Source organism: Bos indicus x Bos taurus, chromosome 16, assembly GCF_003369695.1.
Source record: "Bos indicus x Bos taurus breed Angus x Brahman F1 hybrid chromosome 16, Bos_hybrid_MaternalHap_v2.0, whole genome shotgun sequence".
NCBI classification, from domain to species: Eukaryota; Metazoa; Chordata; class Mammalia; order Artiodactyla; family Bovidae; genus Bos; species Bos indicus x Bos taurus.
Window position 1 is genome coordinate 4,143,641 of NC_040091.1, and position 12,222 is coordinate 4,155,862.

General features: G+C 55.7%; 1 protein-coding gene across 2 annotated transcripts in view; it reads left to right on the top strand.

Annotated features, from left to right (window-relative positions):
• RASSF5 (Ras association domain family member 5) overlaps positions 1-12,222 on the top strand; it is a 73,325-nt gene that overhangs the window by 41,200 nt on the left and 19,903 nt on the right. Inside the window, exon 1 of one of the 2 annotated variants that reach the window (XM_027564325.1) lies at positions 886-1,416. The exons of the other annotated variant lie outside the window; for it this stretch is intronic. Coding sequence (XP_027420126.1) covers positions 1,297-1,416 — 120 coding nt within the window. The 5' untranslated portion in view covers positions 886-1,296. Of the gene's footprint in view, positions 1-885; positions 1,417-12,222 lie in introns of those variants that run through there. 2 annotated transcript variants of the gene reach the window in all.

A 12,222-nucleotide genomic window follows, 5' to 3' on the forward strand; every position in this document is an offset into this window, starting at 1 on the left:
GGACTGCAAGGACCCGGGTCTGAGTCCCAGCACACTGGTCCTACCAACGTGACTCTGAGCTTCAGTTTCCTCACCTCGGAATAGTAATCTCTATCCCGAGGCTGTTGGGAAATGACAGACTTCATGTACATCACCAGGCGCACAGAGTAACTACTGTAGATGAAGGATTTGAAGGATTCAGCCCCAGTGGAGGAAGGTGTCCCTTCATCCGGTTCTAATGGAGAAATGTAACTGAGCTGTCCTTGATGAGATGACAACATCTGGCAAAGACCCCTCTTGCAGACCCGCCGCCCCTCCCCGCCCAGAATTAAACGCACTAATAAACTGGGTGGTGTCTGCAGGCGCCTTTAGAAACCTGAGGCTTCCTGGGGGCAAGTTCCTGGGCTGGGTGGAAGGGCCTGCTTACTCTGCAGATTGCTGTAACTTTGCATCTGATTTGCATACGCTTGGAGGTGGGGGAGCCCTGCAGTTTCTTCTGGCATTTCCGAGTTAAAATATTGCTGCTTCTCCAGGCAGACCAGATATCGATTTTCTTCTTCTGCAGTCACTTCTCTAACCACTCCGAGGGGCCTGACTCCTTCACCCAGGGAATGGGGAATGAGAGGGTGGGGGAGGCAGAGGACGGGGGAAGGGAGGCGCGACGGTGTGGGCCTTCGAGCTCCTGCCGTCCTGGGGGAGGAGAAGGAGCTCCGACCAGGAGGATGGAGACAGCAGAGAGGGCATTTTCTCCCTCGGGTCCGTCCCAGTGCATTCCCGCCCGGCGTCCCTGCTCTGACTCTAGGGATGCCCCGGGTCCACTTGCCAGTGTGGTCCAGCGGCAGGGTGGGGACGCGCAGGCCTGGGGCGGGAGGACCCAGAGGGGCGTGGCGACCGCCAGGGCCTGGAGGAACCTTGCGAGAGGAAGTGGCTTCCGAACCCCTCTGGCAGTGGAGGGGCAGGAGCGGCGCGGAGGCGGGGGCCGTGCCGAGAAGGCCTCCGCGCGGGGTGGAGCGGGGCGCCGGCGCGGAGGGCGCGAAGGCGCAGATGCCCAGTGAGTTGCAGAGCGAGGTGCGCCGCGCGGCGTCCGGGTCTGAGCGCCTCCGGGGGACAGGTTACCCCGCCGCCTGAGCCCCTCGGGCCCCAGTGGGAAAGGCGAGGCGGCCGGCGCCGGGTCCGCCCGGCCGGGTAACGGACTCGCTCCCCGGCGGGGCTAGAAGCTCGCGCCGCGGCCGCCTGGGGAAGGGTCCCCGCCTCCCTGCGCCGCACCCGAGCCCCCAGCAGATGCGCGCTCTGCCTCCCGCCGGGGCTCCGGGCTAGATGACGGTGGACAGCAGCATGAGCAGTGGGTACTGTAGCCTGGAGGAGGAACTGGAGGACTGCTTCTTCACCGCCAAGACCACCTTCTTCAGGAATGTGCAGAGCAAACGTCCTTCGAAGGTAAATGTAATGATATAAGAGCCTTTCATTGCGGGGAAGCAAGCTCTGTGGTCTAGAAGGGAAACCTGGCTCCTGGCAGACAGGCTGTCAACGTCTTACCAGAGTGGGTGGGCAGTTGCCCTGAGGGCCCTCTTGAACTTGTTGACTGAGCGGACCCTGGGTTGGATCTGGAGCCCTTTGGGGACCACAGGCAAAACTGGTCTTTTTTCTTTTTCTTTTTTTTAATGTTCTTTTTAGCATTTCCTGTCCCCGGACCTTTTTCAAAATGGCTCTCTAGGATTTGGGGACAGCACTCACCTGTGCCTGGGAGGGTGACCTTCCCCAAAATCTGAGCTCTGAAGCTCCAGGTGGCAAGTGGATGGCTCCCTGTCCCTCATTAAGGATAACATTGCTAGGTTGAGACTTCCGTATTGCAGATGGCCAGAAACCATCTTAAAACACAGCCCAGCAACTTTGCAGAAGTCCAGGATGTTTTTAGAAGCAAACTAAAACTTCTCTCCTAGATCACTGTGCTGCTACCATTTTGACTTCCTGAGCTAGCTAGGGGTAACCTAGAGGGGTTTGCGTGTGTCCCCTAATGCGGCTGTGTATGCTAGACACCCAGCTCACCTGAGTCCCCTGGCCGCACTCTCCCAGTTGCAGCCATGTGTCTGCTACATGGCAGTGGCGGCAAAGCTCTGTTTGTTTATTTGTTTTGTTATTTAGATGAGAGGGCTCCAAGCCAGGTCCTTGCCTAAATGGGCCTGTTTGTAGACAGAAGTGAGCAGTTACATTTTACAGGTGTATGCAGGCTCATAATTAATTCAGCAGTCCTACATCGAGTCAAATTAGCTAAAAACTTCCCCAGGCCTGACTCTGGGGCCTCCGTAGTTAATAATTCATCTTGCCTGTAGGCCCCACATTTGCTGGGTTCTGCCCATCAAACAAATGCACTGTAAGAGGCTGCCCAAGAATCAGCAGAGAAGTTTTGATTTTAGTGTTCAAAGAATCAACTAGAACTGGCCTGTGCTGGGGTGCCCCTTTGAGAAACTGGGGCAGGGGGTAAGGAGGGCTCATGTGGAAAACATGGCTGCTAAGGGAGGGTGTCCAGCTCTCTCCTGGGGTTCCTGCCTCAACGTGTATACCCCTTTCTACCCTCACCCCCACCCATATACATATTTAAGGGCACTCCAGCTGTCTAGGGTCTTTATTTAGGCCAGTGGATCTCAGCCTTAGCTGCACACTGGAACTGCCTACTGAGCTTTAGAAAATATGGGTTCTTGGTCCCACAGCATGGGAGTCTGTGATTTCGTTGGTCTGGGGTGAAGCTTGGGCATCAAGATTTTGAAAAGCTCGCCTGTTACTTCTGAGATGCAACTGAGGTTAAGAACCATTGCCCTAGAGAGTTTTGCTGCTGCCGGGTAGGAAATGGTTCCTGTTTTTAGAACAAAGTTTAGCTGCTGCACTTGCTACCAGCCAGGCCGTAAGCCCTTGGCCCTAGAGGGTGGGCTTTTTGTGCCATTGGGTAGAGGAAGGGGCGCTGCAGAGCCACATGGCAAAAAAGGTATCTGTCTCTGGTGATTCTTGGGAGAAATAGAGATATTTTACAATAAAATATGCAGGGGCTTTCCTGGTGGCTCAGATGGTAAAGAATCTGCCTACAATGCCGGAGACCAAGGTTTGATCTCTGGGTTGGAAAGACCCTCTGGAGAAGGAAATGGCAACCCACTCCAGTATTCTTGCCTGGAGAATTCCTTGGACAGAAGAGCCTGGCGGGCTACAGTCCATGGGGCCACAAAGAGTCGGATGTGACTGAGCGACGAACACTTTCACTTTTTTTTCATGCTGGCATGGGGAGGCAACTTGTTTTTTGGCCCAAATAGCCTTCTCTCTCATTCTCCCCCAAAACCCTTTCCAGGGATCACTCTTGAAAATACACCTTCGGCTTTGCACCCACGTCACCTCTCTCTTTGCAACCACAGTAACTCAAGCTTTGTCTGGTTCTTGAACCCATTGCATGGCATGAGGTCTCTGCACAGCCCCCTCCCTTGTTTTCCCAAGTCTGTAAGCCCTCGGAGGGCAGGAATCCCTTCTGAGAAATGGATTTTACTGAACCCCACACAGGGTGGTAAGGATAATGCCTCAAAGAGAAAGAGGTGGACATGGCCCCTCTTGTCCCTGGGCTCTGCCCAGCTACAGGGTGCGCAGAGTCTTAACTGAGATTCAGAACTGCTGTTGGAGACATCTTCATCAGCATCAGCCTTGCCATCTGTACAGCCCTCTCCATGGACGCAGGGGGCGCAGGGCCTCCTCTCATTGGGGAGCAGGCACTGGGTGGCCCCACCGGCTGTGCAGGGGTGCATGTGGCTGGCATACGAACCGGGATGCTTCATCCACATATCTCAGTCTCCTATCTTTCGTGCTTTTCCACCTTTAAAAAACACTTCGGATCTCTCTTCGCCTGGGAGCCACTTCTAGAAACGGTTTCCAAGAGATCGGCCTTATCCTGGCCCCATTCTGACTCCTATCATTGCTTTTTTCCCTACCCAGTCTGAGCTCCCAGGAGAATTTCTCCTTCCTGTCTCCAAGGAAAGGCATTTATGTGTTTCCCGGTCACCGAGAGACTGAGGCCCCATTGGGGAAGGGCCCGAGCCGGTGTCTATAAATAGCCTTGTCAGAGCAACCTGTATCTGCCAGTCGGTCGTGTGCCTGGCTGGAGCGGAGCCGCGGGGGGAAGCCTCCCGCTGTCCTGGAGCCTTCGCTGGCCCAGCCTCCAGGGAGCTCCTGAGACCTCTGTCCAGCCCTTTCAATGGGGGGCAGGAGCATGGGGGAGAGAGGGGCCACGCAGAGCCAGGAGGCCCCGAAGGTGGAGTGGCAGCGGCAGAGGAAGTGGGGCCAGGCCCTGAGCTTGGCTGTTTCCCTCCGTTCAGAAGGCAGCAGCTCCCGGGGGCCCCAGGCCTCCCCTGAGACGCCATGGAGCTCCAGTCTTCAGTCTTTGTTTCGGGTGCCCTACAGGGACTTCTCCCTTGGCTTCTGGGCCCGATTAGGTCACTTACCCTGGATCATGTCTCCAAATGGGGCCCCCGGTGGCTTGGGGGAACCCCAACCCGAGTACTCATAAGTACAGACCAAGCAGCTCTCCAGAAGGCGTCCATACGGTCACCCGGTTCAAGACAATGGCATCAGGGTGGGGGTCATTCGAGGCCACACAGCAAGTTCCTGATGGACCCCTGGGGTTGGAACCTGTATCTCTCGTCTCCCAGCCCGGAGGTTTTTCTGCTTCAGGCCCACAGAAGGCAGGGTTTGGTGATTTGTGGGCCTGGTGCCTGGGATCTCTGACCCTGCCAGCTGCCCTTGTCTTCCTGTCTGGGATCTGACCCTAGAAGGGAGGCCAGCTCCCACTCCCGTCGGTTCCCCAGATGCCTGCAGGGGGCGGCAGTTTCGGGCTCTGACCTCTGAGCAGGGACACGGACACCCCAAGTTTTCTCTGCATGTTCTGCAGGCTCTAGGACCCCAGGTACCACCCAGACCATTGGTGTGAAGGCTCCAGGGACACAGAAAGCCTCCTGCTTGCAGAATGTCCAAGCTGGAAGGACCCGAGTCTAGCATCTGTTTCCAGATGGAGAGACTGAAGCCAGGAGGCATGAGGCTGTCACCAGACCGGACGTCTGGCTGGGTGGGGTCTCTTGGACACCTTGTCAGGAGCTCTTCTGGGTCTTCATCTCTCAGTGGGTGACAGGAACAGCCCTTGTCCTCTCAGGGCCTTCTACACAGTGGAAGAAGCCAAACAGCCTCAGGCTAGGAAAGGGGTACGGGGTCCTTCCAGCCCTCCGTTCCTAAGGCACAGTGTGGCCCAGGAACGTTCATTCTACACTTGGTACTAACAGGGGTCCTGGGCATCAGTCCCAGAACTTTATGAGTTCTTCGCATCTGTCCTAGGTACTGCTTGCTGTATCTTTGTCGTATGCAGAAGGTTGGGCTCTATCTGTGGTTAAATATTATACTTAAGCACAGCTGGAATGCGTTCCCATCCCCGCCTCCCCACCCCGGGCCCTTCCTGGTCTACATTGACACCATTGATTTTTGAAAAATTTAAGGAAGATGCAAAGAGGAAGGGGAGCAGTCGCAGAGGTCACAGGACAAAGTCACTCCCAATTCCATCCTTGCACTTGCCTCCTCTCCTCTTGCCTGGCCGCGTGGCCCCTACTTGGACAAGGTTCCATGGTTCCAGGGACTTCATGCAAGCCTGACCAGTCAGGGAAATCCCCATCTCTCTGCCCGCAGCAGGAGCACCTAGGCCCCCACCTCCGTACCTGCCCCTGACCTTCTCTCACGCCAAGTGAGAGATAAAGGACACTAAAAATAAGTTAGTTCCAAATTTGAGCAATAAAAATAAAAATCTTCAGCACTGTTGGACCATATCACTGCCGTTTTATGTGCTTTCTCGGAAGCCTGCCCAGCCCACCACTCAGCTCTCCGTGTTGGCAGGGCCTGCGATAGCCTCCCTCTGGGGCTGGAGTCTGTGGTCCCCTCCTGGGGGACTGGTGGCCTGCTGCTGCCCGGGGCCTTCTCAGTGTTGCTTTTCTCCAGAAGATGGTAAGCCGTGTAAGATCAGGACTCGCGTCCCTGCAGGTGCTATGTAGCACCAGCCGCTGGTTAGAGAAACCGGGCTGGCTGAATGCTGGTCGAGGTTAATCGCTGTGAAATCTCTCTTGCATCCCGTGTGATCAGGATGGGTCACAAACAGCCCCGTTATTTTCAGTCATCAGATACAACAGAAGTTTATTTCCCTCTTTAAGGAAAGTTACATTGGCAGGTGGGGCTCAGGATAACACACGGGAGATTCTGTGGGTCAGGCCCGGAAGTGGTGTGCGTGTTCTCCGCCCCTGCGCCACTGGCCAGAACTCGGTCACGTGGCCACTCCTAACCACAGGGAGGCTGAGAAGTGAAATACAGCTGTGAGCCCAGGTGGACGAGGAAGCCGGTTGTGGTGAACACTTAGCCGTCTCTACCACACATTGCTTCTCCCACCTCTGCCCAGCTACCTTGGGAAACTGCTGTACTGTCTTGGTGAAGGGCTGCAGCCCTGTCTCTTTGACTTTGTATTTGTCCGTCTATCACCAAGGAGGTGCGGTTCCTGGGGTGGGCAACCCTACCTCCCCCAGATACACGGGGAACTTTTGGAGGAAAGGTGCTGTTCCTTACTCAGCACTGCGCTGGCTCCTCTTAGCATCTGAAGCCTTCAGTGGTGCTCACGGGTTGACCCTGGCCCCTGACATCGGAAATCTGTCTTTGGATCACTTTTTGATAATGGACAGTCAAGGGCCCCACTCTAGACGTCTTGGCTCCTGCATCTTTGAAGGTAGGACCCTCAAATCTGCTTTTTCAAAATACTTCCCCCTTGGGGACACTCACAGAAAGTCTGAGAACCAGCTGTTTAGGAAATATTTGGTGATTGATGGCTTCAGTTGGAATGTAAGATGATCATATATGACAGATTCCTAGGCTGGAAGCCCAGGAGGTAAAAGGCTTTCCCTGGTCACTCAGCGAAGTAGAGACCGCCCCGAGGACCCAGAGCCCCGGGCCCCTGCTCAGAGCAATCTGTGTTACTCTCAGCACTGATGCTGGCAGAGATGTTGAGGGGATAATCCTTGGTGATCGTGACTGGTTCATGATGGAATGGAAGCCTCACAGAACTGTAAGCCATGTTCTGGCTTCTCAGCTCAACTCCAGCTCTCAACTGAGGGGCTGTGGCCAAGACACATCAAGCCTCCAGATTCGGGCGCCTCATCTGGTCCTTTTAACGAGTGTCACGTGAGCCTGTCCTTTTCTTCTTTAACCGAGCGTCCTTCCCCACTTTGCATGGGAGCAGAGCCTTCTTAGCAGTTTCTCACGGGACTGGCAGAGAGAGATCCTGACTGCTAAGTTCTCTAAACTGTAAGGACTTCCCTAGGGTGGGGTTGGGAAAAGGGCCTGAATGGTTGACACGAGCTCCTTCTCCAGGACCACCTGGGACTCACCCCAGACATCCTCCCCTTTGTGTTCCAGATTCCTCCACTCCCACTCAAGCCTTTCTCTTCATGCCTTTAGACTTTATCCAGACTTGGCCCGCTTTTCCCTCTAAAGTTACAGCTCAGCACACATGTAACACCCATTCACCCACGTTATTTTGGGAGAAAGGAAAACTTTACACGGCTCTCAACCCTGAATCCCAGCTCTTAGTTTACGCTGTCAGGCTGGACGCTGGACCCAGGTTCCAAGCCGTGAGTGGCACAGGGAGGCACCATCAGGTCACCCTCGTGCCTGAAGCCTGTTCCCAGCCCTCCACTGATCCCGGCTCGCCAGGTAACCCACACCTGTGTGCGTCTCAGCTCTGGGATCCCCCTGTGTGGGGGGCCCAGACCTGTCTTCATTCAGGACCTCATTTCCTCTTCTGAATGGCTCAGTCTTCCCATAAGATAGCACCCCAGTCCTGGCAAGGCATATGCTCTGGGGATAAGAGGACCAGATCAATTTGCCAGGAGCCAGGGGCATTTAATTTCAGAACCAGGAGGAAGAAGGGAGCTGTAGAGGCAGAAACCTGCAGGTTGGACTCGCTGAGCCTGTGCCTTCTGTCCATGGTTCTGTCCTGGTTCCCGTCTCTTCTCCTCCCCCTCCCCTCCCCAGCTTTATGTGCAGCTCCCCAGCCTGCATCCCCCATCTCACTTCTCTTCTTAGCTGTAGAATGAAGTTTTCTGTAGCCTGTCGGAGGTCTCTCACGCCCCTCAGACGCCTACGATTTAATGTGTCCAGAAGCAGGTCGTAGCTTTGCCCATGACTGATTTCCCTCCCTGTCTCCGCCTCATCCTCCTATTCCCCCACCTTCGGCACCTGAAGGACCTCCCCTCTCATGCCTTCCATCCAGTCTGTCACTGTGGCTTCTGCCTCCACGGTGTGGTCTCTCCTTTCTGTCCCCCACCCTGCCCTACCTAGCTGGGGGCTTGTCGCCTCTTCCTGAGATGCTCCAGGAGGTTGCCCAACCAGTTTCCTTCTGTTTCTTCCCCTGCTGTGTACCCTGCATTTGATGGCATATCATTCTGGCATCCCAAAGCCTTCAGAGCCTCCCCTTTGCTTCTAGAGCAAAGTCCACGCTGGTTCCCGCCTGTTAATGTTGCATCTAAAATGTCGCAATGCCTGGCCTCAATCAGAATGCTGTGTTTTCAATCTTCTTATAGCACAGGGCTGAGGGGTCGGGGGATACAGAGATGGATAAAACGTGTAAAGACCTATGGCCTCAACCACACTGTGCAGCAGACTCTAGTTGCTCCCCTTCCCCACCCATGAAGTGTCGATGGGGCCCGTGGGCAGAGGGTCACCTGGGGGGGGGACACTGGGTCTGCCCTGCGGCCCCGTGGCTTTCATCAGGAGGTGGCGGCAGCTCCCAAGATGGGGGGAAGGGGGCTGGCCCCCAGAATCAGAGGGCCTGGGCATAAGTAAAACCCAGGAGGAGGCCGGGGACGGGCTGGCAGCGACAGGACTGCAGCAGCCTGGGAGGGTTGGAGGAGATCAGCTTAGCCTCTGAAAAGCAGCGACTCCTGGAGCTGGAGGAGACTGTGATGGGTCGTTAGGCCATTCCCTTCTTTCTGAACAGGCCTGCATGTGGCCCCCACAGGCAGGGGAGGGAACCTGTGCTCAGCACACCTCCAACCCATTGATCAGCCCTTCCTTGTCCATGGTGCTACTCAACGTGGCTCCAGCTGGTTGGACCCCTGCTGCCTGTGAGGCTACAATCCTAGGCTTAAAAAAAAATAAAGCAGGGAGGGCGGCGGCAGCACGTTTCCACCTGGCAGACCACCCTGGCCTGCTGTCAGGCCAGAGGGCTGGCACGTTCAACGAGGTCCTATGTGAGAGGGGCTTAGCCAAGGGTGAGGCCCACACCCCACGCTCATCCAACTCCAGAACACATGCTCTTCCCACCACACACGTGGCGTCTTGGGTGAGAGTCAAGTTTCGAAAGGCTCCAAACAACCTCAGGTATCCCAGCTCTCATCTGCTCACCTGCCGCAGGAAGCTGTCTTTATCACATTCGCTCTTTGCCTGCTGCTGAAATCCAGGCCGTTTTCCCCTGTTGGGATCTCGGGAAAGCTGGTCGCCATACACTATCGGCGTCCCTTCACCAGCGTTCAGTCCGCGAGTCCCGCCTTCTCACCTCACCTCCTGGCTCTCCCCGAGCACCAGGGGTGGTGTTGGGCTGCCCACCACACTGTGGGGCGTGGGGGCTGCAGGGACCTGCTTTGCAGCGGAGGATACAAGGCCGGGCCCTGTGTTGGCCTGAACATGTAGAGAGGCTGTGGGCAGGTACGACCTCCATAGTCACACATGGCTGGGAAAGTGTGCGTTAGCGAGGAGGATGGGCGAGCTGGTGGGTCCCAGTGTTCATAGAACATTTCCAGCTGCAACTTGATGCTTCTCTCTGCTCCCTGAAAACCACCGAGTCCTCCTCTCCTGCCCCTCATTTTGATGGTCTGTAATTCTCTGGATGAGGAACCGTGTCTTGTCTTGTTTAGCATTGGGTCCCCGGCACATGGCAGGCACAGAATGCAAGCCTGATGAAGGAGGAGGGGCCTTGGAGGGTCTTCCCCACAAAACGTCTTTCCCTAAGGGGTGGCAGGCGCTCCTGGAGGGCACACAGAGTGCTTCAGACTGAGCGTGTGAAAGCGGATCTCGGGACTGTGAGAAAGGGAAACTTGCTGAGATTCGGGATGTGGAATCAATGGATTTTTCCAGTGACTCTGAAAAGAAAAATCTCACTGAGTGAGCAGAAAATGCAAGGACAACTTTCCAAACACAGAGCGGCCCCTCCATCCCATCTGTGATTGCTCAGCTGTTTGCCCCGGAGGGTGAGGGCGGGCAGCGCTGGGTCACTAAGCAACTGGGCCCTGGCAATTGCTGGCAAGAGTTAGCCTGGCCCGTCCTTCAGTGGGGCCTCCGGGGGTCGGGGCAGAGGCCCCACGTGCAGGGGCGGGAGAGCCTCAGGGATTTCTCCTGTCTGGCTTTCAGCCGTGGGAGTGGCAGGGTGGGGAGTGGGGAATAGATACACGTCTCCCTTGTTTCACTTTCCCAGTTTTATTCTAAGCATGTAAAGACCCCGGGTTGGTGATCCCAGTCGTTTGAGCATTCTCAGACAGCCCAGCTGGACTTGGCAGGGACCCCAGGCCCTCAAGTGGGCCCAGCTGTGGGCCTGGGAACCCATGCCCCCAGCCTTCCCTCTGGGTGACCTCAGGAGGCCTGCTCCCTGCTCTCAGCCTCACTTTTCCCCTCTGTAAAATGGGGAGACTTGATCCTCCAGGGGAGAGTAACTGCTAGAGAGGGCCCAGCATCTGGCTGCGAGAATGCATAGAGAACTCCTGGGTTTGGGATGATAAAGGCCATTTTGAGAAATGCAGATGGGGGTTGAACTGTGATGTGAGGAGGTAGGGTTCTTGATGGGGATGTGAGGAGTCGTAAGGCTCTGTTCACGGAACAGGGAGACGGCAGGAGCCAGAGTCTGCTGGGAATTGGTTAGAGTTTAAAATAATAATAATGATTGGGCCTTGATGTGTGCCAGGCACTGTTCTAAGTGTGGAGACTCATTCAATCCTCACATTAACTGCAATCGCCCCATGAACAGTGCAGGTTTGAACTGCATGGGTCCACTTGTCTTCAGATGCTTTTCAGTGGTAAATACTATGATCCTACATGGGCAGTGGTTAGCTGAATCCACTGGTCCGGGGTACTGAGGGCCCACCATGTGCCATCAACCCCAGCACTGATTAAGGGTCAGTTGTGCATACGGTTTGCATTTAGCAGTGAGGAAACTGAGGCACTGAGGGGGTCAGGGGTCCCCTAGAAGCAAGGGGCAGATCCAGAACTTGGGCCCGAGTGACCTAATGCCAGGGCTCCCAGCCCTGAAACTGTCCTGCCTCTCCTGTAGCTATTTCCAGAATTACCCAAATAACTGAGGCTGGAAGATGCCCACAGATGTAACCCCGTGTCAGCAGCGTTCATCTTGGAGACACTTTGCCAGGCCATTTAGGAGAGAGGAGACCAGATGTCCCTGCCCCTGAGGCTTTAGGGCACAGTGAGAGCACATACATGTTGAAACACTCCGAGCCACTCAGTAACCAACCGAGATGAATGTCATGTCAGGTCGTCTCGGAGCCCCGTGCGGGCTCGTTAGCAGGGCAGGCGGCACAGGGGGAGAGGGGGCGTGGGGGCCACTGGCGAAGCTCGGGCCCCCCACACAGCCCAGCCCGCAAAACTGAGGGCGCAGATGGGGCTTCCGGCCAGAGGGGAGCCAAGAAGGGCCCGCTCCAGCGGCAGGGCAGCGAGCTGGGACCCCAGCTGCCCTTGCCCTCCGGGCAGGCATGGCTACGCGGAGGCAGGGAGCTGAGTGTTGGCTCCCACGTGCTGCTCACAACCCTGGACTTCTCTGAATCAGTTATGGCTCTGGATGCCCTGTCCGGCGCGTAGTGGGAGAAGGGGCGCCTTCTGTCCTGGTGCCCGTGTCCTGGAAGGGGCCTGTGATTAGAACACATGAGCTAGGGAACATTCCTCGTGGTCCAGTGGTTATGATTTCACCTTCCAATGCAGGGGAGGGAGGGTTTGATTCTTGATCAGAAAGCTAAGATCCCACATGCCTCATGGCCAAAACACCAAGACACAAAACAAGCAATATCAACAAATTCAATAAAGACTTTAAAAATGGTCCTCGTTAAAAAAAAAAAAAAATCTTAAAAAAGAACACATGAGCTGGACTCCTAGATCCACCCGTCTCATGGCCAGGGACTCTGTAGGGCTCTCAGAGCA